We start from the raw sequence: 27,905 nt of genomic DNA on the forward strand, positions 1-27,905 counted from the left end.
CAATAGAATAGTATTGTAATAGAATTTTACAATGAAAGCAATGATTTGCTATTTTTGCATATGACATTTTGTTGGGTCGATTGAAAGCATTATGTAGAGTTATTAACTTGTTCCTATGCTATTATTAAAAAAAAAATCTTCAAATAGACACTTAACTTTGCTATTCCAGTTTAAGGAACACACCCAAAAGGCAGTGTCTCACTGTATATTTCCATTATGCTCTTAAACAGACTGAACCTTGTTTTGCTAAAGAAATAGAACAGGTGTGGTGACACACACCTTTAACCCCAGCATTCGAGAGGCAGAGGCAGGTGGATCTCTGTGAGTTCGAGGCCAGTCTGATCTGCAAAGTGAGTTTCAGCCAGAGGTGTGCAGATAAACGAAGCAAAGGAATGGAAAGAAAAGCAGTATACATTTTTGTGTAACTTTCAGCATACGGTTAATTAGAATACCATGATTGATTTTAAAGTAACCTGTTGTCTTCTAGTTTAGAATTTATAACTTAATATTCATGTATCCCCTTACAATAATTATATTGTCATTAATATGCAGATAATGTCTGTGTATTATACTTTTCCCTTCTGGCTTTTATCTTTGTTCTTTAGTTCATTTTAAATGTTTTTGAGTGATTATACATTCTTATGCCCTGTTTTAATTTTTTCTCGAGATAGGGTTTCTGTCCTGGAACTCGCTTTGTAGACAGACCAGGCTGGCCTTGAACTCACACATCTGGCTGCCTCTGCTTTCTGAGTCAGGAGCAGTCACAGTCAGATGGAAGCAAACCTGCCGTCCTGCAGTGTGAAGTCAGTGTCTTCCAGGCACCAAAGGGTGCGGCTCAGGCCCTGCCGCCCACTGTACACACAGCTCCTCTGTTAGGCTCAGGCTGGCTACCGTTCCACAGCTGCAGCTCTGCTTGCTGGTCACCCTTCCCCTGGTACTGGCATTTCAGCCTCTTCCGTACTCTTTCTGTCCCGGGGTCTTCACGGCTAATGACTGTGCACCTTTACCAATGTTCTCTCCTGGCCTCTGACAGCGAGTGCCACACGCCTTGAAACCCAGTACCACCTGGGAGACTCTCATGTTACCGTGTGAGGTCCCTTGTCTACCTCTTGACCGTAAGGGACACTTCCCAGAAGATTTCACCTCAGCAATGCTACTTCCTTCTTCTTCTTTTAAATAATTTATCTAACTTCATTTTATGTGCATGGGTATGAAGGTGTCAGATCCCCTGGAACTGGAGTTGTAGGCAGCAGGGAGCTGCTGTGTGGGTGCTGGGAATTGAACTTGGGTCCTCTGGAAGAGCAGTTAGTGCTCTTAACCACGGAATCATCTCTCAAGACCTGCTAGTTCCTTCTTAATTGTTGCTAGCATCCCAGCCATGCAAAGTTTTCACATTAGTAGTTCCTGTTTCTTAATCATAGTTTCTCAGCTCTAGCTGACTAGGTTCACAGATTCTTAATACCTTTTCCTTACTTAATTTCTTTTCACTTTCATACCAACCCCAGTTCATATTCTTAATACTTTATCATACAGATAGCCCTGCCAGAGTCCTGCTTATTTCTGAAACATCGCAAGCTAGTCTTCCATTGTCTGCATTGCTTCCTACGTTTTAATCGTCCAAGCTTTGACAGAACAGCCAAATGTTCAGTGTCTTTTCCAGCCCTGAATTCCAAGATGCTACCACGATGCTTCACAAGACACAGAGTTGGGTCTGTCATTACAGCGCCTCACTTGTACCAGTTTCTGTCCTCCCTTGGTTTTAACTTAGTGTTTATTTATTTCCTTATTCTGTGGGTGTTTTGTTCACGTGTATGTCTGTGAGAGGGTTGGATGCCCTGGAGCTGGAATTACTGACAGTTATGAGCTGCCATATGGGCGCTGGGATTGAACCCAGATCCTCTGGAAGAGCAGCCAGTGCTCTTAACTGCTGAGCCATCTCTCCAGCCCCTAATTTTTGTCTTAGTTAGGGTTTCTATTGTTGTAATAAGACAGCATGACCAAAATCAGCTTGGGGAGGACAGGATTACAGTTTGTAGTCCATCATCTGGGTTAGTTAGGACGAGCCTGGAGGCAGGGACTGAAGCAGAGGCCGGGGATGGATTAATTCTGTGTTTTGGCTTGTTTTCTCTGGCTTGCTTCCCTCCTTCCTTCCTTCCCTCCCTCCCAGCTGGATTTGACAGTTAAGCAGAGGTCATGTGATATATAATGTGAGCAGTACTAGAAAAATATAGAAGAGTTAGCCAGTCATTGTTGACTGTGAACCGTTGAATTGTAAAGGGTTGGATCCTATATCTAATCAGGTTTGCTAGCAAAAATACAAAACAAAACAAAATATCAAGGCCAGGACTCCATTTGTGTTCTTTTTATGGGATTTTAATTGCTTTTCTTGCTGCCGAGTCAATCACTGATACCAGACTCTTGCATGACTTTGTCGTTTGTGTTCATCGGTTACTCTAGCTGTAGCTTGATGTATGTTTGCTAAAATGTGACTAGATGTTGACCGTTATAAATATACTATTATGCTAGCCTTCTGAATTCCTGAGAGAATAGGCATGCATTACAGTACCTGGCTGTAGGGTTAGTTTTAGTTTAGTTAATTTTTTTAAAAGAGATAAACAAAGGTTGGAGAGTATGAAGATACGAATAATGTACTCTGTATGTGTGTATGAAAACGAGTTTGCTTTGGCACTCATGTAAATTGCCTGATCAGTTTGCTTTCAGAGCTCTGTCTTAACGCTTACTTAGTTAGGTTGGTCCATATAGCCTCTATTCTTAATTCGTCTTAACCACTGAGGTAGTGCCCTTGTTAAGACTCGTGATGCTGGGTTGGTGGATGCTTGCACTGTTGCAGTTGGGTTAACATGCTTGAGCCCATGCTTCATGTATCTGTTGGTCATCAGTTCACGGTGTGTTCCTCAAGATGTCAGTCTGCGCCTTCCGAGAAGAGATTACTTGCCATGTATGCGGCTTCTGTCCCTTGCTCTTCTTGGGGAGATGCCAACAGACATCTCTTTATCACACATAGGGGACTGATGACAGACCAAAGTAACTTTCCTACCAAAGTCCAGCCTGGGGAACGCTGGGTTTATAGACCGTGGATGACTCACAGACGGCTGCATTACTACAGGCCTTCCTCTGCCTGAGCTGGGGGCTCATGGAAGCTAACCTTGCAGCCTTAACACGTTTGACATCAATTTACATTTTTCATAGAAAATGTAACACCTAGCTAAGTGGTGTGACACACAATCTTATTTATAGGTCTGTCTGTAGTTTGTCGTAAGAGAACACAAGTTGAATGTGTACCCTAGAGGACCAGAATTTTGGGGACCGTTTTATCCCCTTTTATAATGGTTTTATAAAAGTGAGATCTGAACATTCACTTGCCTAGATTAGGCGGGAAGAACTGTGGAGAAAAAGTGTTGAATAATTCAGGACTGGAGAGATGGCTTTGCAGTTAAAACACCCTCTGCTCTTACAGAGGACCTGTGTTTGGTTCCCTGCACCCACCTACTGGCTCAAAACTGTCTGAAATTCCAGATCTAGGGGGTCCTGTGGCCTCTTCTGCCTCTTCTGCTCCAGCACATATGAGGTAGCCTTAAACTTATGTTATCTCATGCCTGTACAAATTAAAAAAAAGTGAAGAATTCAGTAATGAGGGGTATACTTAACTTCCTTTTGTTCTTAATGTTTTAAAGAAACGGTTGACTGTAGATGGTGGATGGTGCCTGCCAAGGAGCAAGACAGTAGAAGTGTGTGCGCATGCATGTGTGCGTGTGTGTATGTGTGTGTATGTGTATATGTGTGTGTATGTGTTGTGAGTGTGTGCGCGCATGTGTGTATGTGTATATGTGTGTGCATGTATGTGTGTTTGTGTATATGTGTGCGTGCGAGTATGTATGTGTGCATGTGTGTGTATGTATGTGTGTGTATATGTGTGTGTATGTGTGTGTCTGTGTATATGTGTGTGTGTGTGCGTGTATGTATATGTGTGTGTTGCGTGTGTATGTGTGTGTATGCGTGAGTGCATGCGTGTGTGCATGTGTGTGCATGTGTGTGTGTGTGCATGTGTGTGCATGTGTGTGTGTGTGTGTGTGTGTCCAGGGCTGAGCATCTGTTACTGGATAAGCAGTTGGTGTGCTCTGCCCTGGGGAAGGTTATGGCTCCCACTCTCAGCCTGTAGATCTTTGTATAGGCTTGAGGCCTTGTGGGCTTTTCCCATCCATGTTAGCATGTATGTTGTTTTTTTTTGTTCAGCTCAAAAGCATTGCTTTAAAAAAATAAACCTGGCTTATTTTGCTTGTTTCCAGTTATAGGCCTGCTTTTTAAAGTGTACTTGAATTAAACATGTTTATGTGTATGGGTGCTTTGTCTGCGTGTGTACGTGTATCAGTGCATGCCTGTGAGCCACCATGTGGGTGCTGGGAATCCAACCTGGATCCTCTGGAAGAGCAGCCAGTGTTCCTAGTGCTGAACCCGTTCTCTAGCCCCAGAACTTGAGCTTTTGAGGATGGAAACAATTTATGTTTTACACATAAAGGAATACTCACATATTTCCTTTTTTATTCCCTGTTTCCTCCATGTTCTGTCAGTGTCTCCTCATACATAATCACCATTACTTATTCTTGGTTTATCTTTTCAAATTATATGTATGTCCCTACCCCCTTTTGCATGTTACATTAAATTTAGTGTCGAGAATACCCAAAGCAGTCTTGAGGGAAAAAGAGCAATTCTAGAAGTACCAATGTTTAATTCGAAGTCTTCTACAGTGATAATAAGAAAAACACTATGATAATGCCACAAAGCCAGACAGTTAGAATTCAGCATAGGAATCACATAAGTAGACACATAGCTAGAGTTGTCTGATTTTCTAGAAAGAAGCTGAAAACATACATTAGAGGAAAGAAACTCCGTTTGACCTGTGGTGTGGGAAGGCTGTGTATCCACAGGGAGAAGACAGAAACTTTTTCTCTACCTTTGATCCTGTATGAAAATCAATGAAATGGGCCAAAGGCCTTATTGTAACGCCAGAAACTTTGAAACTACTAGTGGAAAATGTATGGAAATAACTTAAAAACACAGACCTAGAGGGTTTTTTGTTTGTTTGTTTTTTGAGACAGGGTTTCTCTGTATCTTTGGAGCCTGTCCTGGAACTCATACTGTCGACCAGGCTGGCCTTGAACTCAGAGAGATCCGCCCGCCTCTGCTTCCCAAGTGCTGGGATTAAAGACAAATGCCACCATCCCCTGGCATATAGAGATTATTTTTAAAAACAATGGGGTTGGAGAGATGGCTCAGTGGTTAAGAAAACTGGCTGTTCTTCCAAAAAACTCAGGTTCAATTCCCAGCACCCACATGGCAGTTCACAACTGTCTGTAACTCCAGTTCCAGGGGATCTGACACCCTCACACAGTCATACACGCAGGCAAATTACCAATGTGCATAAAATAAAAATAAGATTAGTTAATTGAAAAAATGGTAATTCAGTAGCACAGAAAATAATAAATTGACAGATGGTATTGCATGAATATAAGAGTTGCTTCATAATGAAGGAGATAATCATCAGAGTAATCTGTGGAATGTGAGGTAATTTTTACCAGTTATGCATCTGACAGGGTTTTAGTATTTAGAATATATAAAAACCTTAAAAAGTTAAACATTCCAAGCACTAACAATCTAGTCATGCTTATGTCAATAACCAGAACACTTTCATATGAAAAATTAGGAATAAATTCTCGAGAAAAGTGGTCACTATTTTTAGCTATGAGCAAATACCAATCAAAACTACCCTGAGCGTACATGCCACCCTCTTCAGGATGACTGTCATCAGGACAGGGCCTTTGGTGATGGGGGTGGTGGGGAGGAGGAATCCTTATGTACTGTTGACAGGGAATGTACCCGAAGGGATTGGAGCCTGCAAGTGGTAGATGCCTACTGCACTCCATGCTTACTGTTTACAGTCACCGTGGCCGGGCCACACGGAATGAGCGTGGGTGTCCATCAGTGGAGGAATAGGTGGAGAAAGTGTGACCTATACGTGTGTGTGTGTGTGTGTGTGTGTGTGTGTGTGTGTGCACACGCACAGTGGAGTGTTTGCAAATCAGTAAGGAGATTGAGGTCAGTTTTGAGAAAATGAGTGGAGCCGAAGCTCATGATTCAGAAAGGCAAAGTATGTTTTCTGTAGTACGTAGACTTTTTTTTTTTTTTTAATAAAAGTAAGGGAACTTTTAAGGACCAGAGCAGTGATAAGTATATGAGTTGAAATGACTATGCATAATAGAGTAGATATGATCAAAATACTTCATATAGTATGTGAAAATATAAGGAATCTGTGAATTTAGCCAGGTGGTTGTGGTGCACTCCTTTAATCCCAGCACCCGGGGCGCAGAGGCAGGCAGATCTTTGTGAGTTTGATACCAACGTGGTCTACAGAGTGAGTTCAAGGACAGCCAGGGCTACACAGAGAAGGCCTGTCTTGAAAAACCAGAAAAAAAAATACCAAAACCAAACAAACAAACAAAAAAACTCAACAAAAAAAAAAAAAAACCAAAAAACAAAACCACCTGTTGATTTGTACAAGACCTGCCGTTGTGACACATTCCTGTAATCCCACAAGGCAGATTCAAGTTGGAAGCTGGCCTAGGATGCTGAGTAAGAGCCTGTTTCAAAAAAATGAAGAACAAACCAAACGGAACCGCAGAGACGTGATCTGCGTGATCTGTTAACGAAAGCCAGCACAGTGCAGTCACATAGCGGGCCCCACCTTACTGTTTTCTGTGTGTTCTCTAGCATGTTACTGTTCTTCTTAAGTCAAATACATAGTTCATGGTTGTATTAGTGGGTAACTGAATAAAATAAGAGGGACCAGGAATTTTTCCACTCTTTTTATAATTCCTTAAGACCCTGTTGCTGAAGACACTGTACACGTTGGACATAGAACTTTGAGAAATTGACCTGGAACCGACTTGAAAGCCTCCTCTATGAGGATTGGCTCTTATAGTATCAGAAGGTATTATGTAAGCTTCCAAGGGAAAAAAGCAATCACGAGCCCTATCCAGCCATGGAGCCTGCAAACACAGCTACCACTGACCCACTTAGATATCCCCAGTGGTGCAGTACTTGCACTTATATTTTGGGGTTAACTACCAGCTGTCTAATGGAATTTACAACCAGCTCATTAGGAGTGCGATACTGTAAACCTATTCAGCTACCTGTGGCTGGAGAAGTCTTAGAGCCTAGAGGTGAGCCTACTCCTAAATTGATAGGATTGCTAACTCTGTTCTAAATACTATTCTTGTATCTATAGATAAGTGTAGTTCTCACCCCTTACCAAAGAAGTTTCTCTCTGTAGTAGACAAAGCAGTTATAGACTTTCACAGCTGATCAGGCTACAGAGAAATAAGGGGAGCTCAGCCTTAATTGACACAGCATAGCACCCTTACCTAAGGCTTAAGAGACTTCATGGCAGAGGGGGTGGAAAGATGGTAAGAGCCAGAGGACCAGGGTACCTCCTGTGAGATACATTCCTGTCCTCTTGATACACAGGGATGCTATGCCTATAACAATGTAACAGCATGGTTACCCAAACAAGACTCTGCACAGTGACAACATCAGTTGACATGCCAGTGTGGATCAGGAAATTTCATGAGGCCCCATCCTAGATCAAGAGCTACAGGCAGTCAGTGTCTGCTGAATCAGTTTTATTTTGTGATGAGCCCCTGATAGGTTATCCACTCCCAAGGTCAGCCCTAGACACATGAGCAAAACCCAGCAAGTTGTGTATATTTTATGTAGATATGTGTAATATATAATAACAATCATAATTACAGAAGAAGAGGTCACGTGTTTGAGAGAGGCGCAGGAGCTGGAGGGGAGAGGGGTAGAAATAATGTAGATGAGTACTTGTGGAAAATTCAGAAATATAAATGATTTGAATAAAGCCATTTATGTGGATCTCTGGGTAAGTTTATCTTTTTTGTGTTTGCCAGCTTGCATTCACAAGAGATGGACTCTGTGGTCTGTGGAATGAAATGGTTAAAGATGGAGAGATCGTGTATACTGGGACAGAGTTAACCCAAAACCGAGAGCTCCCTTCTAGAAAAGGTGAGAACTTTTAATGCATACTTTTTCATTTGTAAATACCTACTATAATTGCATTTTAAAGTAAAAATTTAAAAAGGTGTGTGTGTGTGTGTGTGTGTGTGTATGTGTGTGTGTGTGTGTGTGTGTAGGTACATCGTGGGACATCTTGGGATTTGGTTCTCTTTGTTACGTGAGTCCTGTGAATTTAACTCAGGTTGTCTGGTTTGGTGGTAGTGCCTTTACACGCTGAGCTGTCTCCTCTTTCCCCTTTAAAAATGATGTTTACTTGTTTGTGTGTAAACTGCCTTTTACAGAGACTTTGTAATATGCCAGAAGAAAGGAGCACTTACACTTTGGTCTTTGGGACTTGGTTCTCTCCCTGTGGTGCTTTCTGTCTAAGATGTTAGTTAATGTTTCAAGCTGTCCAGATTTCTTGTTTGTGTTAATTAGTGTGTGGCTTGTAGGGAGTCACGACTAGCTTCTCCTTTAATTTGAAACAGATCTTCCTGTAGGTAACTATAGATTATTGTGAGGTTGTATCCAAATTACTCCTGCAACCCTCTGTCAGGGGTCGTAACCCTGTTGAAGCCTATAGTGATCAAAACTCTACAGGACTCATTTGTTGTTCTTGATGTGCCTGGTCACTGAAGCCAGTGCCTAGGCCGCAAAGGGATGTGGACACCAGCACCTACTCCAGATCGCGTATCTGAAACGCCTCTGAAACGCTGCTGAGGATCATTCCAGCATGGACACATTACTGCTTTCAGATGTATAGCTCTTCTCTTTGTGGAATGACTTGGTGTACTGTTGATTGGGAAGTGTATGAGGAAAAGCTCATGGTTTTGGTTACATCACTATTTAAGAGTGATCTCTGTCTTGTCTTTATGTGTAAATTTCCATACCACACAAAGGTATGCACAGTGAATGGATGCAAACTCATTCCCTCATTGTTCGGCTCAGCTTGTTTATCGAATCACTGTTAGCATCCATGGATGTGTCTCACCTGAGTTCCTGCGTATAGAATTTTCTTTTTAAACTAAAAAGTTTTCCTTTGTTAGTGTGTGTGTAGGGAGGGAGTGTGTGTTTTTGTTTGAAAGCAAGTGTGCATGGGGAGGCCAGAGAATAACTACAGGAAACTACAGGAGTCTGTTCTTTGTCTCTCTCTTGACTTTTGAGATAGGGTCTTGCTTCTGCTTGCACTGGGCCCCAGGTCAGCCGGCCCCAAAGCCGACAGGAACAAATACGAAGCAAAATTTACTTCTTTGTGTCAAGCCTAGGGTTTTGAGCATGCTAGGCAGACACTCTGGACTGTGCTATAGTCAGCCTACAACCCTTGTGTTAACTAATAAGGCCTGTTAGTATTTAGGGTATGGAGAAGTTGGGGTTGATGTACAGAAAATGTTAACAGAACAACATTTTTTGAGTTTAGCCCCACTGTATTTGGCTGGATTGGTAATCTTGTTTTCTTTGCAGTTGCTCAATTTACTCCTCTTGGGTCCTTCTCTATTGAGTCATTAGCAGCTGTCGAAGTCCTAGGCTCAGTGGTTTGAACAAAGGCAGCTTTGGGTGGTTTGTACGTGCATCTTCCTCTGAACTGGACAGGAATGTCTTAAAGTCCTTAGTTGTTAGCTGCTCCTCAGATGAGGTGACAAGCAACCTGGAGTTGTGCTCATATTCCCTTACGTTTTCCTAGGGCCTTGGGGTGTTAGTCCCTGGTCTTCTTCTTCTCTGCAACAAGGGTATGTGTGCGCGTGCGTGCATGTGTGTGTGTGTGTACATATGTGTGTGTACATACGTGTATGTACATATACTATTAGGGATGGAATATGCTTATCAGTGGCTCTGCCACTGAGCTACACCTCTATATTTTCCCCAACATTTCTTAATTTGTTGCATGCTTGGGTAATTTGTGTTCTGTATCTAGTGTACTTTTTGCTTCCTGTAGTCATGCAAAGGAGAGTTTATAGGCTGAAGGGAGTTTCCCTGTGAGCTGGTGGTGCTAATTATTACAGGGCGGGCGCATCATGCCCTTGAGGGACTTCATCCTGCTCTTGTGCTCTTCTGATTTGTGCTCCTGAGAGTAAAACCTGAGTGGTGTTTGGAGATGCTTCTTGTCTGTTTCTTTTTAACTGTCAAAAATCTTCCATCCTGAAGAAATGAAGTAAGTAATATGATCTTTAGTACAGCAGATTGTAGCACATGTGCGCATTCCTATAGCCACCGCCATACTGTGGCCAGCTTTCATCACTGTCCAAACTCGGACGTCCAGCATTGCTCCTTTGCCCTCCCAGACCTTCGTCCACTCATCTGTTCTTGAGACATTAGTGTAGTGTTATGTTGCTTGTGACTTGTACTTTATGTAAGTAGAACGTGAGGTTCTTTTGTTTATTTAGTTTGTTCCCTTTTGCCATTTGGCATTTGTTTCAGAAAAACCCACTGCTAATATCTGAGGAGAGACCCCAAGGTACATGAACAGGAAGAAAGGGAGGCAGACAGACCTAGAGTTATAGAGAGCACAGTTTATTGGGACTTAACAGAGGCATGGTCCTTGGTGGCAGCAAGATCTGTTGGATCCCACAGTTTGGGTCAAAAAGAGTGATGCATTAAAGGTTGGAGAAAAGAGACTTCCTTACGGGTAGAATGTGCGTGCTTATCTTAAGGACGTATCAAAGAATTAGGTGAGCCCGGGAGCCAGGGTCTAGCTATGAAACTCCATGCACCACTATTGTGGCTTTGTGTATTTCGCTTTGGTGAATGAAGCAGGCAAAACATAACAGGGTTACTCTGGAATAGCCACGGTGCTTATGACTTAGGATGATTGCAGTATGGCCAAACCACATCCATCAGGCAGGAGAGGGCCATGGGAGCCTTCTACTCATAGTCAGGACAGACAGAAATTGTGCGTGACCCAGAACCTACTGCTTGTAATTGGCATCTGAAGCAGGGGCAGAGAACCCTTAGCCTCTTGTTCTGTTCTGAGTCCAGCTGGTTACTACTTGCTAGACACATAGTTGGTGTTAACAGAGAATTGGTTGGTGTGAAACACACAGACATACACACCGTGCGCAAGCATGCACACATACTATAAGATAGAATGTGTGTGTGTGTGTGTGTGTGTAATTTGATTGTTTTCATTAAAGCCTTTTGTGATCCTCAGGACTTGCTGACATTTTAGGGTTAAGATTCTTTCCATCTTCTCTCCGCAGCCATGTAAAGGGTTACATGTAAGCACTTATTACTGTCTGAGGCTTTACAGTGGCTTGAGGTGGTAGTTTTTGACTTTTTTGTTGAATGCTCCGGAATTGTATTTTGTGTGTGTGTACATCAGAGGACAGCTTCTCTTTTATGTGGGTTTGGGGGATTGAACTCAGATTGCTAGGCTTCTTTCCTCTGAGCCATCTCAGTGATAGTAGTCTTGTACAGCAGTGGGTCTCAGCTGGCAGTAGAGGAGAACATTGGACAGCTAAACAATGATTTTAGAGTTGTCTCTCTAATTCTTCCTTTGGTTGTCCAGCAATTTTGAGTCACGGATTAAAGCAATTAATGTGAAGTCTAAATAGATAAATACTAAAGACATTGTGAAATCTAGTAGACCCATCGAAAAATATTTTGTTTTTGTTTTTGTTTTTGGAGATAAGGTTTCTTTGAATTGCTTTGGATCCTGCCCTGGAACTAGCTCTGCAGCCCAGGCTGGCCCGGGACTTACTGTGTGTCCCAGTGTGGTCTTGAGTTTGTGTGCGGGGGGTTATGGGCCACCATGCCCAACACGACTGTTACATTTTCAACAGTCATGGACTTAAGCAATTTTAATTCTGCAGATGATGGTGTGGACACTCAAAGTGGAACCAAGAAAGAAGACCTTAATGACAAAGAGAAGAAGGAGGAAGAAGAGGCCCCTGCACCCGTGTACAGAGCCAAATCAATCCTGGAGAGCTGGGTGTGGGGCAAGCAGCCAGGTAGGACGCGCTCTGACGCAGTGGAGCAAGTTTTTGTTAATGGCATTTTCTAAATTAAAACCTGTATCACAGAAAAATATGTCTGTTATAAAATATAGCAGTAAAACACATATGATATAAAATATAACCATTGTAACCATTTTTTAAGTGTGCAGTTCACTAAATGTACTCATACTCTGGTACAAAATTACTACACCCACACCCATTAAACACTACCCAGCCCTCCGGGCAACGACAGTTCTCTTTGTCTGATCTTCATTCTGCAAACCACCACACGTCTGCAGATCTGATGCAGTTTTGTTTCAAAAATTTGTATAAGCTAAACCCATGGTATGCCATTGAGCTATATTCTTATATACCATAAAGGTTTCAGTTCACAAAGAATACATGGAATTTTCTTGTGCAAATTCATAGATTATAAACACATGACTGTCTACCACAGTTATAGTTTTGTTTTAAGTACTCATTGCTCATATCAGTTTGGTGTTGACATTTACACTTGCTTTTTTTTCTTGTGCTCACAGATATAGATGTGTAAGTACAATTTAAGTTTCCGATGTAGTAAATACTAGTTCCCAGCTCAGTGATTTTGTAAGGCCAGCAGACTGGATATCTGGATATACTGTACTGGTGTTTTTGTCTAGCACATATTAGTGTCATTCAGGCATTTGATTTTTTTTTTTTTTTTTGTCTCTTTGTGTGGTAAGAGATAAATAAATCAAAGTCTGACTGCTTTTCTTTACTTCTCTTTCTTACTAGGAGTACTGAAGCCTTTAGTGTTAATTGTGGACTTCTCTTTTAGTTCTTCAGGCTTTACTGCATGTAATTTTAAAACTCAGGGTACATGTACTTTTAGGAGTTTTCTGTTCAAACTGGCAGAAAAGAAGTATATTAAAACACTGAAATTCCATCTTACCCCCAGACGGAATGCATATCATTAGAAAACATGACAAATGCTGCTGAGGATGTGGTAATAAAGGAACCCTTATGGACTGTTGATGGTACTATAATTTAGCTACTAAGGAAATCAGTATAGAGGTCTCCCCCTTCCCCACAAACAAAAATAGCCATACCATGTGAGCTAGCTAAACGACTGCTGGGTATATACATGAAGGACTCAAAATCAACACAGCACAAATACTTGCCTATCAGTGTTTATTACAGTAATATTCACAATAGTCAAGCTGTGGAATCTGCTTTGGTGTCTGAACAATAAGGAACATATGCGTGGTATATATGATAGAGGTTTTATTCAGCCATGAAGAAGAATAAAATTGTGATGACACACGCCTTTAGTCCCTGCAATTGGGAGGCAGAGGCAGGTGTATCTCAGAGTTTAAGGACAACCTGATCTACATAGTGAGTTCCAAGACCATCAATCAGGACAGAACTACATAGAGAGACCCTGTCTCAAAACAAGCAACAAAAAAGAATAAAATTATGTCAAATTAAGTAAGATTCAAGAAGATAAATGTTGTATGTTTTCTCTTCCTAGAGTTTGTATAGATGTATAAAATCATGTGTGTAGGATGTGAAAATAGAATAGGAATAATGGGGAGGGAGAGAGGAAAGGAGGGAAGGTGGAGATGGATATAGCCAAAGTATATGAATAATGTGTGAAAATATCTATGAAACCCATCACTATATACAATAGATAGTTGCCAATGAAAATTTAAATCAGAAATATAAGGTGGAAACTGACTTTTCAGAAGGTGTAAAGCATTTTACTAGCTTTTTCCGATTCCTAGAAGGAATTCCTCTGGGACATGTCTGTAACGCCTTGTCTCTGTGAGGATGCTCGGCGTAATGGCATAGTGAGGGTTGGGTGCCTTTTATTGTTTCTCCTGCAGACTGACTGGAAAAGTATGCCCTGAAAAGTATGGGATGCTACGTAACTGGAAGACATTCTACTTGATACTGATGTGGAATTGAGGGTGTTGCTCATTTTGTTTCTCATGATAATCAGTTCTTAGGCATTTCCGTTGTAAGTTGTCAGTGTGTGGATTTGGCATCTTACCACAGTGCCTGTGGAAAGCATGCTCAGGTGACAGGTGGCTAGAAGACTGGTCCCTTCCATGTAGGGGAGGCTGGTTGTGGCTCTGTGATGGTTAGGGTCTGGGTCTGGAAGGCTGATGACTGTTGTAGTAAAGACAGAATAAAACACATGAGCAGTGCTAGCATGGGGCTTGTTGAGAGGTAGCTTCAATTTTTGTAATCTTAGGTAACTTGTTGCTAGGCTAGAATTTTTTTTTTTTAACTTACTTTATTCATGTGATTGTCTTATAGCTACTTAAAAAAAACACTTTTGTGAAAAAATTCAAACACACGCTAGAGAGAATAGCTTAATCACTTATATAACCGACTACTTTATCTTCCAATATAATAGTTCCATAAATGTATTTTTTTCATTAGTTATTCGTACAGAGTAATTTTATGGTAACACTGTTCTTGGGTTTGGGAAGACCTATCTGCAGCATACATGTAAGACAAATGGGGTATGGTAGCTCTCACTCACAATCTTAGCATTGAGGAGGCAGAGACAGGCAGGCCTGGGGCTTACTGGCCAGCCAGCCTGGTGTACTGGGCATGTTCCAGTAAAAACCCCATCTCAAAAAACAGGTAGATAGAACATGAAAATGACACCTGAAGTTGTCCTTGGGCCTCCACACACATGTGCACTTGCCTACACAGAAGCACATGCCCATGAACACATGCACACACACACACACACACACACACACACACACACACACACACACACAGTTTTTATTTTGCCCTTAGTTGTATAGCAAAGCTGCTAGAGGTTTTTTTCCCCTAGAATGTGGGCTACTGAGCAGTTTGACTTTATAGTTTTTTTGTTTTTTTCTGAGACAGGGTTTCTCTGTGGCTTTGGAGCCTGTCCTGGAACTTGCTCTGTAGACCAGACTGGACTCAGACTCACAGAGATCCACCTGCCTCTGCCTCCCGAGTGCTGGGATCAAAGACGTGCGCCACCTACACCTGGCTGACTTGATAGTTTTGAGGATTTGTTTATTCCTTTCTTTGGGAGGAAGCCTTGAGCCCAGGGCCCTCTGCATGCTAAGCGCGTGCTCTACAGTCCTTCAGTTTAGCATTAGTGACTGTAACATGGTGATTACACAGAAGTGGTTTCCTGTGTTATACTCTGTCGGGCTACTTCACCCCTCTATGTCCGAGTTTCCTATGTGGACACAGAGTACTACTAGCTAAGATGTACACAGTGCTGAATGCTTTGGGCGGAGTCTATACTCGAGGTGTTTCTGCCGCCATTGTCTAATGGCTGCCAGCCATGCCCGAGATGTTGACCAGAGTGTTTGCTTGCCCTGTGTTTCAGGTGTGAGTGAGTTGAAGGAGTGTCTTTCTGTGCTGGTTAAAGAGCAGCACGCCCTGGCCGTCCAGTCAGCCACCACCACACTCTCAGCCTTGAGGTTGAGGCAGAGGCTGCTGATCCTAGAGCGCTATTTCATTGCCCTGAACAGAACCGTTCTCCAGGAGAGTGTGAAAGTCAGGTGGAAAAGCAGCAGCATTTCAGTGCCTCCCACCGAGAAGAAAAGGTAATGCTGAACCGGAAGAAGCCTGTCTACATCTCCCTGTAAACTCAGCTCAGCATCTCCCTGTAAGCTCTGCATCTTCCTGTAAGCTCCAGTTCTCTTGTTTAAGGCACTTTCTTTACTACTCGAGGTGCTTCCAGACCTGCATCAACAAATTTCCCCCATGGTATTAACTAATAACTACTAGACTGTTTAAGGCTTATGTAATTCCCCTCGGTGTAACTGTGAAAATTCTTGTTCGCCTGAGAACAGAGTGCCAGGGTAGCTCATATTTTATATAGTTAGGAACTTGTTTCTTTTGTTGTGATAGTGGCTTTTACTCCCTAGAGTGCTCATGGGAATTGTGTGGAGGATGCAGCAGTGAGTGTAGGAAACTCATGCATGTTCAGACAAGTGTTCCCCTCCCCTCCCCTCATCTCTACTCCTTTTTCCCATTCCTCTGTCTCCTCTTGTCTTCTTACCTCCCTTCTCTCCTCCTCCCCTTCCCGATTATATCTGGTTGAAGTCATGTTGTCATATGTAGAGTAACTTTTCATGTTACCTGTGCCGAGAGTCCTCTGGGGTTTCTTTCTATTTGAAAGTAGCTGGGGCCCAGTTTCTCATTTCCTGACCACATAGACAACAGCCCACAGTGATGGTCCCCGGTCTGAGAGCTCCGTATATGTGAGGGGTTGATGCTAGAGACTTCAGCACACTCGTGTGTTGATGATATCACCCTAGATACAGAAAGTGTCTTGAATGCTCTGTTGACTTAAGCGTTGGTGAGTTAATTGGAATATCTTTCTTTAAGTGAAAGAATTCCTAAGATTAAAAAGAAAACTTTTTTGACTTATAGTAGGTTGTATTTACTTATTTGTGTTCACACACACACACACACACACACACACACACACACACACACACACACACACCCCAATAAAGAAACAGGCTGTGAGACTGGGTCTTATACTGGCTTAGAGCTATAGGTTTTTGCCGGGCAGAGGTGGCACAATCCTTTAATCCCAGCACTTGGGAGACAGAGGCAGGAGGATCACTTTGAGTTCAAGACCAGCCTGGTTTACAAGAGCTAGTTCCAGGCTCGAAAGCCACAGACAAACCCTGTCTCAAAAAACAAAAATCAAAAAACAAAAAAAACAAAAAACTATAGGTTCTTTTCTTGGCGGGGGGGGGGGACGCTAAGCTTCTGACTGAGGACAGTCAAGCTTCCCTGTCTACACAGGAACAGTTTTCTTCAAGGGAAAATGTTAGTAATAGTTTTCCAAACTCTCCTAATCAGATTTAATATATGCACTCAGCTTTATAGGGTCTACTGTGTAATACTACTTAAATTTCTCATTCAGAAATATATTCCTGTGTTCCTGGCATCCAGTGCTTCCCCAGGAAGCAGAAAATAGCTCTCTTTTCCCTTTGTAGTTGCTCACACATGTGCACACAGCCTTCCTGCACTATTCACACCCTCACAGATGTGCACACAGCCTTCCTGCACTATTCACACCCTCACAGATGTGCACACAGCCTTCCTGCACTATTCACACCCTCACAGATGTGCACACAGCCTTCCTGCACTATTCACACCCTCACAGATGTGCACACAGCCTTCCTGCACTATTCACACCCTCACAGATGTGCACACAGCCTTCCTGCACTATTCACACCCTCACAGATGTGCACACAGCACCCTGCACTATTCACACCCTCACAGATGTGCACACAGCTCCCCTGCACTATTCACACCCTCACAGATGTGCACACAGCTCCCCTGCACTATTCACACCCTCACAGATGTGCACACAGCACCCTGCACTATTCACACCCTCACAGATGTGCACACAGCCTTCCTGCACTATTCACACCCTCACAGATGTGCACACAGCCACCCTGCACTATTCACACCCTCACAGATGTGTACACAGCCTTCCTGCACTATTCACACCCTCACAGATGTGCACACAGCTCCCCTGCACTATTCACACCCTCACAGATGTGCACACAGCCTTCCTGCACTATTCACACCCTCACAGATGTGCACACAGCCTTCCTGCACTATTCACACCCTCACAGATGTGCACACAGCCTTCCTGCACTATTCACACCCTCACAGATGTGCACACAGCCTTCCTGCACTATTCACACCCTCACAGATGTGTACACAGCCTTCCTGCACTATTCACACCCTCACAGATGTGCACACAGCACCCTGCACTATTCACACCCTCACAGATGTGCACACAGCCTTCCTGCACTATTCACACCCTCACAGATGTGCACACAGCCTTCCTGCACTATTCACACCCTCACAGATGTGCACACAGCCTTCCTGCACTATTCACACCCTCACAGATGTGCACACAGCCTTCCTGCACTATTCACACCCTCACAGATGTGCACACAGCTCCCCTGCACTATTCACACCCTCACAGATGTGCACACAGCCTTCCTGCACTATTCACACCCTCACAGATGTGCACACAGCACCCTGCACTATTCACACCCTCACAGATGTGCACACAGCCTTCCTGCACTATTCACACCCTCACAGATGTGCACACAGCCTTCCTGCACTATTCACACCCTCACAGATGTGCACACAGCCTTCCTGCACTATTCACACCCTCACAGATGTGCACACAGCCTTCCTGCACTATTCACACCCTCACAGATGTGCACACAGCACCCTGCACTATTCACACCCTCACAGATGTGCACACAGCCTTCCTGCACTATTCACACCCTCACAGATGTGCACACAGCCTTCCTGCACTATTCACACCCTCACAGATGTGCACACAGCCTTCCTGCACTATTCACACCCTCACAGATGTGCACACAGCCTTCCTGCACTATTCACACCCTCACAGATGTGCACACAGCCTTCCTGCACTATTCACACCCTCACAGATGTGCACACAGCCTTCCTGCACTATTCACACCCTCACAGATGTGCACACAGCCTTCCTGCACTATTCACACCCTCACAGATGTGCACACAGCCTTCCTGCACTATTCACACCCTCACAGATGTGCACACAGCCTTCCTGCACTACTCACACCCTCACAGATGTGCACACAGCCTTCCTGCACTACTCACACCCTCACAGATGTGCACACAGCTCCCCTGCACTATTCACACCCTCACAGATGTGCACACAGCCTTCCTGCACTATTCACACCCTCACAGATGTGCACACAGCCTTCCTGCACTATTCACACCCTCACAGATGTGCACACAGCTCCCCTGCACTATTCACACCCTCACAGATGTGCACACAGCCTTCCTGCACTATTCACACCCTCACAGATGTGCACACAGCACCCTGCACTATTCACACCCTCACAGATGTGCACACAGCCTTCCTGCACTATTCACACCCTCACAGATGTGCACACAGCCTTCCTGCACTATTCACACCCTCACAGATGTGCACACAGCCTTCCTGCACTATTCACACCCTCACAGATGTGCACACAGCCTTCCTGCACTATTCACACCCTCACAGATGTGCACACAGCCTTCCTGCACTATTCACACCCTCACAGATGTGCACACAGCCTTCCTGCACTATTCACACCCTCACAGATGTGCACACAGCCTTCCTGCACTATTCACACCCTCACAGATGTGCACACAGCCTTCCTGCACTATTCACACCCTCACAGATGTGCACACAGCCTTCCTGCACTACTCACACCCTCACAGATGTGCACACAGCTCCCCTGCACTATTCACACCCTCACAGATGTGCACACAGCCTTCCTTGCAGTATCTATGCCCTTACAAAGAAACTTTTCCTTTACAAATGATATTTTATACAAAGTTTAAAAAATTGAAACTAGGACCCAGCAAGGATCCTGATAGCCAGAGAAGACCATAGGTTGCACCCTGGCCTACATTTTTATTTTAGCATTTTGTTGTCCCTCTGACTGAGCAGTTCTTTTACCTTTGTGTTTATCTGCAGTTCCCGTCCCACAGGCAGAGGTGTAGAAGGACTTGCCAGAGTTGGGTCCCGAGCAGCGCTGTCCTTTGCCTTTGCTTTCTTACGAAGGGCCTGGCGTTCAGGTATGTGTTTAGCATGGCATTCTGTTTCATTCATAGATAGGAGTTTTGAGTTTTCTGAGCAATTCTGCCATAGCAAGTTCCTTGTTGGCCACCTACCAGCTACACTACCAGGGTCCCTGAGGCCGTGTCGGGGTGTTTAGATTCCTCTAATCTTCGTAAATGTCTTCATTCTCTTTACCCGAAGCCCTTTCTTTTTTAAGATCAGAGGCTACAGGGTCTCTGATTTTTTAGGTCTGTGTTTTTAGGCACTATGGAATGCCTTAGTAAGAAGTACAGTTGAGCATCCACAATCTGAAAATGTGCAATCTGAAAATGCTCCAAAATCTGAAGTCTTTTGACCCATGATATCACAAGTAGAAAAATACTGCACTCAGCCTCATATGAGTAGGCTGCTGCCAGAATACAGCCACACTAAAGATGGCACATGATTTTACCTCCAGTTTCTGTGTGTAAGATGTGTATGAAACAGAAGGACGGACACACATACACGCGCATACGCACACGCACAGACACACACACCACACATGTGCACACACTACACAGACACACACCACACCATACCACACACACATATACACACACCACACACACACACACACACACACACACACACACACAGCCACCGATTCACTTCTGACACCCAACACTTCAGGTAAGAGATATTCACTATGTCTCACACAAACTGCTTGTGTGAGAGGGATCAAAGGTGGAATGGAATTTCCACAGCTGTGTTAGGGTTTGACCTATGGAAGAATTTCATGAGCGTCTTTTCAGCGGGTTGGAGTTCGGTGGGAGTGACTGGGACTCTGGGTGTCTTCAGTGCCTCACTGTGTTGACAGGTGAAGATGCGGACCTCTGCAGTGAGCTCTTACAGGAGTCCCTGGATGCCCTTCGAGCCCTTCCAGAGGCCTCTCTCTTTGATGAGGGCACGGTATCCTCTGTGTGGCTGGAGGTGGTAGAGAGAGCCACGCGGTTCCTCAGGTCCGTTGTGACTGGGTGAGTGCATCTCCCTGCTTCTCTGTGGAGTAGCTCCAGTGGCTGCGAGCCTCGTTCCCATCTCTCCCTACTGCGCTTGGGGAACGTGTCCACTCGGTTTTGATGCTGTGTTTTCAGCATACTTTCAAGTTCTTGCTGTGCACATGGAATTTGTTTTTTTAATTGTCCTGGCTGTCCTGTAACTTTCTCTGTAGACCAGGCTTCCCTCGAACTCACAGAGGTCCGCCTGCCTCTGCCTCCCGAGTGCTGGGATTAAAGGCGTGTGCCACCATGCCCAGCTTTAAAATTGTTTTTGTACATTTTATTTATTTGTTTTGTGTGTGAGGTATTAGTGTTGTGTGTGTAGGTGTGTAGGTGTATGCATGGGTGAGTGTGTCATAGTGAACCATATGTGTCCTAGAGACGGAGCTCAGGTAAACCAGTCCTGGCAATAAGTGCTCTTTTACCTGCCGAGCCAGCTCTCTGGCCTCTTCTCAGCTTTTTTTAGAGTCTCTCTATGTAACAGTCATAGCTCTCCTGGCCAGGCTGGCCTTGAACTCATTGAGGTCCTCCTGCAGTTGCTTCCCAAGTACTGGGACTAAAGGCGTGTGTCACAACCACCTGACCATTCTCAGCTTTTTAGATGATTTAATTTATGATTATTGTGGCTTGATCCTAGAAGCTGTGACATTGAACGTGATGGGCAATACCAGATTTGTCTTTTGTTGTGTGGTGTCTTCTGGAGGCATTTGGTGACCCATCCATCATAACTTGAGCACTTTGTGTGTCCCTCGGTGTTAATGGAGAGCCACTGTTCGGAGGGATTGATGGTGCTGTCTTGGTAGATAATACATGCCTCCATGGCTCCTCAAACAGCATTTTCTGACTAGTGCTGGGAGTTAGCTCAGTTGTAGTTGCTGAGCATGTACATGGATTGGGTCCTTCTCACTGCAGAAAGAAAAATGTGTAACCTTGTTTGTTAGTTTACTATTGCTGTAACAAAAACCTCGGACAACCCACTGAGAGGAGGGAGGGTTTTGGCTGATGGTTTCAGATACATCAGTCTGTGGTCCCCTGGCCTTGTTGCTTTGGACCTGTGTCAACAGAGTTCACCATGGAGGAGCCGGCTTTATTCATGGCTGCCGATAAGCAAAGGAGAAAGAGGAGATATCAGGGTTGTAGTATTCCCTTCAAGGGTGCACCCGCAATGGCTTAACTTTTGTACTAGGCTCTGTCTATAAATGTTCTAGAACGAATCCATAGAGCCATGGATTTGGAACTTGCCAGAGAGTACATGGGTGTTTGGCAGACATTTGTGATCCAAACTGTAACATATGGCTATACTTAATTTTTTTTTTTTTGTATATGACTTTGATTAGAATGGGAGTTTTGGCTTGTCCCATTTCTGACTTGAGCTGGCAGCTGCACCCTCCTTAGACAAGCTGGTGGTCCTAGACTACTTGGAGGTTTGCTGCTCCTAGGAGGTTACTGTATTGAAGTTAGTGTGGACACCCAGTTGGCACAGCATACTACAGTCCAGAGCTGCTGAACTCAGGTGACTTCAGCTCCTTGATAGTTAAGACTTAAGGTGTGTGTTTCTGCTGCTGGATTGAATATGAATCTGTAGTTACTTTTTTTTTTTTTTTAATGTAAAGAAAATAATACAGAGTTAAGTACAAAGACACATAGACGGAAAGTTAGTGTGTTCAGCAGAAGTCTTTACGATCTATTCCTATAGTTAACAGAGATGCCTTTGGTCTCTTGCGCGTGAGCCATGAGTCTCTCTCCTGGGTGTGCAGCTGAAGGCTTTGCTGTAGAATTTTAAAGCTAAAACCTTGGAGTTATTTCTAAAATCCACTGTCAGTTACAGCCTTCCCTATCCAATTATAGGTTCAGGAAATTCATTATTTATTATTACATAACAAAGTTCAGATATTTCTTTGATGTGAAATACAAATATGCATAGACACACATACCTTTAGATCCTCTGGTGACTTTAAACATTAATTGTCCAGTTTTGTATAGGAAAGTTTATACTCCATTTTGTTCAAATTGGAAAATACCTCCAACTTCCTCCCTTCCTTCCTCCTTCCTTCCCTTGAGACAGGTTCTCATGTAGCCCAGGCTGGCCTCAAACTACCATGTAGCCAGGAATGGCCTGGAACTTCTATCCGTTGGTCTCCACCTCAAGTACTAGGATTATGTGTGTAATCCTGTGCAGTTTGTGCAGTGCTGGAGATGGAATCCAGGGCCTCATGCGTGCTAGTGAAAAGACCCCACTCACCAAGCCTTTAAAGACCTTTCTACTCATTTTTGTGTAATGGCAAAGCTTACTTTATGCTTTAGAAACATAGGGTCTGTCTTTTGATAGAATATCTATGCTCATGCTTTTTAAAAATATATGCCTTTAGTGGCTGGGAAGTAAAGCTCAGTGATAGAGCCCAATGCCATTGTGTCCAAGGCTCAAGATTTGATCCCACACACTAGAAGAAGCACACCCTCCCTTAATAAAGAGCTTCCCTCCCTCCTCCCCTCCCTCCCTCCCTCCTCCTGCCTTCTTCCCTTCCTCCCTCCCTCCTCCCTTCTCTTTCCCCTCCTCATGTATGTGTGTTTGTATGTGTGCTTGTCTTTTTACACAGGAGATTGAATATAATCAGCCTTTTGGTATGGTTCTAAGTTTGCTACTTTCTCTGATGTTGCTGTCATTTTAGGGATGTTCATGGGACACCAGGGACTAAGGGGCCAGGAGGAGTCCCTCTGCAGGACCAGCACTTAGCTTTGGCCATCCTGCTGGAGTTGGCTGTTCAGAGGGGAACTCTTAGGTGAGTAGTATGAGGCTCCTGGAACCTCAGGAGATGGTTGTGTGTGTACACCTGCCGTGTTGTGGAATCCCACTTGCTTGTGGCTGTAGCAAACTGTGGTATTTTGTAGCGAGACTTTGAGTTCAGAATCTCGTGTCTGTTCTTATGCTAGTCTGTGTCATTGTCTCTACTTCTTCTTAGGCTAATTTGTCTAGTCATCTATGACTTCTTTGTAAGATGTTTTCCCATAAACAACTGTTTATTTAGTTTTTCTGAAATAGAATTCTTACTTAGTTGACTTAAGATCCTAGAAGTTTCGTGTAGAAAGCACTACTTGAATGTCTTAGATATTTTTATGCTTCATGTCAATAGGTGGCAGATGTCTTTTGCTAAATTCTTGGCATTGACTCAGTGTTTAATTGCCAAGAATTATTTCCATGACATTATGTTAGCGTCTTCTCATTGACCTCCTGGAATTGTAATTGTGTGGTATGGCAAACACAGAGTTGTTTTTATTAGACAGTGACTACCCTTCCCTTTCAGTCAGATGCTGTCTGCCATCCTGCTGTTGCTTCAACTGTGGGACAGTGGGGCGCAGGAGACCGATAACGAGCGGTCTGCGCAGGGCACCAGTGCCCCTCTTCTGCCCCTGCTGCAGAGGTTCCAGAGCATCGTCTGCAGTAAGGACACGCCACACGCAGAAGGGGACGTGCAGGTGAGTGTCAGCCGGGGCTGCTGTGTTCAGATGACACCTTTTATTGTGACAGTACTGAAGAACTGGTTTTGGTACGGCTAAGCCAGAGTGTCCATCTGTAGGAGTCGATGCCTTTCAGGTCTTCTTGTCTCTGTTTATAGCAGTAGGCAAGAAGGGCGCAGGTGTGGGAGGTCAGATGTACCATACAGTGTCTCATGTGCCATACAGACCCTCCCATGCGGCAGCTTTCACGTTTGTACTCAGCAGCAGGAGTGGGATTTGGCATGAATCCATTGGCGTTTTAGAGAGCTGACTCCTGCCTGCCGAGCAGACTTTGGTCTCTATGTGTCTGGGTTAGTGCCTGTGTGTTCCCAGCAGCTGCTTGAATGTTTTGGGAAGTGCATTTTAGGTGCTGTGTTAGGCTGTTTTGTGTTAATGTAAACAAATACCATGAAACCTCAGGACTGTGGCTCTTTACAAATAGGTCTAAAGTTAGGTGTTCTATATCACTTTGGCCTAATTTATGTGGTAATAAGACTTTTTTTTTTTTTTTTTTGAAAGAGTTAGAAATGTAATGTTAACTCTAATAAAATAAGACTTTAGTAGACAGTCAAGCCGCTTGGGAGCTACTTGGGAAGCAGAGGTAGGAGGATCAAAGGTTTTAGCCCAGACTACTTAATGTTTCAAGTGGGTGGGGTGAAGATTGTTAAAGACCCTTAGAGTACTTGCATAACAAACTTAAAGCTCTAAGTTCAATCCCTGACACTTCAAAAAAAGTGTGTAAAAATACATAGATTGTATAATCAGTGCTATGTGTATATATATGCCAGATATAGAAGGATATAAGTGTATAGTGCAGCTGTGTGACCAACATTGTCGTTTGATGGCTAAAAATAAGATAGACAGGATACACAGATACACGTGCACACAGGAAATGCATAGCTAAATACCAAAACATAAAGAGTAATTGGAAGTTGATGGTGGTATTTTTCTTCCACTGTTTGTGAATATGTTTATTTCTCTTAATCTAGCTTTTGTCTGGCCCCCTGAGCCCCAATGAGAGTTTCCTGAGGTACCTTACTCTTCCCCAAGACAATGAGCTTGCCATTGATTTGCGACAAACTGCAGTTGTTGTCATGGCCCACTTAGACCGCCTGGCTACACCCTGTATGCCTCCTCTGTGTAGCTCTCCAACATCTCATAAGGTATGTGCCAGAGAAGGGAGGACCTCTTTCTTGTGCAATGATGAAAATCACTTGGACTGGCTTGATCTGTTGAGGGGCCCCTGGCAGTGGGACCAGGAATGATCCTGGGTGGATGAACGGGCTTTTTGGAACCCGTTCCCTATGGTGGGATACCTTGCTCAGCATGGATGCAGGGAGCAGGGGCTAGGTCCTGCCTCAGCTTGGTATACCAGACTTGATTGACTCCCCAAGGGAGACCTTACCCCCTCTGAGGAGTGGGTGGGGAGGGTGGGATGGGGGAGTTGGGGGAAAGGCAGAAGGGGAGGGAAAGGGGAACGGGGGCTAGTATGTAAAATGAAATAAAATTTAATAAAAAGTAAAAAAAAAAAAAAAGTCACTTGGACCTTAAGTGTGCTGGGCAAATCCTTTACCACTGTCTTAGTTGCTTTTCTTGCGGTGTGATTAAAAACAAACAAATAAACAAAAAACAAAAACAACAAAACAAAACAAAAACCAAACAACTCCATCAAAAGCAACCTAAGGGGAAAAGAAAGAGTTGATTATTGTAGCTCAGGATTTGAGTGCGCGTGGTGGCGGCGGGAGCTTGAAGTGGCTTGACCACATTGCATTCGCAGTCAGTATTGAGAGCAGTGATGAGCTTGCCGGTGCTCAGCTTGCTTTCTCCACGCACGGGCCACTGTCCAGGGATAACTCCCCCCACAGCTAGGGTGAGTCTCCCCACATCAGATAACTGCTCACAGGCATACCAAGAGGCTATTCCCGGCTATTCCAGGCCATTCCTGATTCGGCCAGGCTGATACGAACACTGAGCTGTAACCACCTTAGTGTTCTTTATATATGGCATGATTAGGAGCTCCTGTTGATTTTCCTTAGGTGCATGTGCAAAATTTGTTCTTTCTTTTCCTTTATTTTCAAAACAGGGTTTCCCTGTGCAGCCCCAGCTGCCCTGGAACTCACTCTGTAGATCAGGATGGCCCTGAACTCAGAGATCTGCTTGCCTCTGCCTCCCAAGGCTGGGATTAAAGGTGTATGCCACAGCCACCCACCTGAAATTTGATATTTCTGATAATGGTGTTGGAATGTTTAAATGGTGTTGGTCAGTGTGTGTGTGTGTGTGTGTGTGTGTGTGTGTGTGTGTGAGTGTGTGTGTGAGTGTGTGTGTGAGTGTGTGTGAGTGTGTGTGAGTGTGTGTGTGTGTGTGTGTGTGTGTGTGTGTGGCACTAGGGCATGCCGAAGGGATGGAGAAAACAGACAGATGGTAAGAAAGGCTTGGATCACGTTCAGCCCTGGAACTGAGTGCATTCTCGTGTAAGTGCAGTGTAAGGTGGAGAGGTCGAGTGAGTCTTGGTGGGAGTTCTCTGCAGCGAGCTCTCTGTAGCTGAAGACATCGGGGAGGGAGGAGGAAGCTGTAGTGGGTGTTTTCTGCTTGCCCTCTTGTCCTGTTAGGGTTTCTATTATCACTACATAAGAAAATGCTGACAGCTCAGCTGAGGCTCCTGGATCCTCTGACGACTGTAGCCTGTGTCAGGTGGACACACAAAACCGGCCGGTACAGTGCAGCTGTTAACAGTGGTGCTCTGGTTGGAGAAGGCTTTTCCACTCTCATGAGTCCGAGGCCCTAGACATACATGGCCATGCTCATTGCTCATGTAGATAACATATGTATTCGAGACTTTATCTACTCCCCACAAGTACACAGGGCTCAGCGACTGAATTAGGGGCCTTAGAGAGTTCACCTTTGTCCACGTAACAGCAAGCTTCCTGCCATCTCTAGGGAAATGCCAGAGAATCTTATTATTTTAGTATTGGGAATCAAACCTATGGCCTTGACCCCCATTACATGTGCTGTCAGTGACATTCTTAGTGTATAATGCTGGTTATAATGGAATAACAGTGCAGTCGTATTTTGTGTAGAATGTATATAATAGTAACGGCGGTAGTAGTGATCAACCCGTGTGACAAGAATCTGGGGTGATAGCACATTGGAACACAGCTGTTGTATTCTTGAGAAAACAAATGTTTGGGCTGATAATGTTCTTTTCAAGATTATACAGAGTAACCCTGGCTTTTAGCCCAGGTTTCTTTAGCTTTTTATTTATAATATGAAGAGGAATTTATTAAAAGAAAAGAAAGAAAACACGAAACAAAACTAAAGAACAAGCTGAATAAGCTGGATGGTGGTGTGTACCTTTAATCTCAGCACTTGGGAGGCGGAGGCAGAGGCAGAGGCAGAGGCGGAGGCGGAGGCGGAGGCGGAGGCAGAGGCAGAGGCAGAGGCGGAGGCGGAGGCGGAGGCAGAGGCAGAGGCAGAGGCAGGTGGATCTCTGGTCTGGTCTACAGAGTGAGTTCCAGGACAGATAAGGTGACACAGAAAGAGACCCTGTCTTGGAAAAAAAACAAAAACAAAAATCAAAAAACAAACAACAACAAAAAGAAAAATAAAAACCCAAAACAACCCTCCAAACCCATCCCCAGCCAAACTAAACACAGAACATATACTATAAAACATAGCCACATGGTTCAAAATCAGAATTGTATGTGACAATGGATTTGTTTCGTCTCCTGACTT

The 27,905-nt window shown here is 44.0% G+C and overlaps 1 protein-coding gene across 1 annotated transcript in view; it reads left to right on the plus strand.

The window, feature by feature from the left end:
* The window catches only part of Herc2 (HECT and RLD domain containing E3 ubiquitin protein ligase 2), a 147,309-nt gene that overhangs the window by 3,715 nt on the left and 115,689 nt on the right, over nucleotides 1-27,905 (plus strand). Inside the window, exons 2-9 of the mRNA XM_051174266.1 lie at nucleotides 7,986-8,100; nucleotides 11,898-12,035; nucleotides 15,388-15,607; nucleotides 19,561-19,661; nucleotides 20,501-20,657; nucleotides 23,348-23,458; nucleotides 23,981-24,152; nucleotides 25,163-25,336. Of these exons, the coding sequence (XP_051030223.1) occupies nucleotides 7,986-8,100; nucleotides 11,898-12,035; nucleotides 15,388-15,607; nucleotides 19,561-19,661; nucleotides 20,501-20,657; nucleotides 23,348-23,458; nucleotides 23,981-24,152; nucleotides 25,163-25,336 (1,188 nt within the window). The remainder of the gene's footprint in view (nucleotides 1-7,985; nucleotides 8,101-11,897; nucleotides 12,036-15,387; nucleotides 15,608-19,560; nucleotides 19,662-20,500; nucleotides 20,658-23,347; nucleotides 23,459-23,980; nucleotides 24,153-25,162; nucleotides 25,337-27,905) is intronic.

Source organism: Phodopus roborovskii, unplaced genomic scaffold (assembly GCF_943737965.1).
Source record: "Phodopus roborovskii unplaced genomic scaffold, PHOROB, whole genome shotgun sequence".
In the NCBI taxonomy this organism is placed as follows: Eukaryota; Metazoa; Chordata; class Mammalia; order Rodentia; family Cricetidae; genus Phodopus; species Phodopus roborovskii.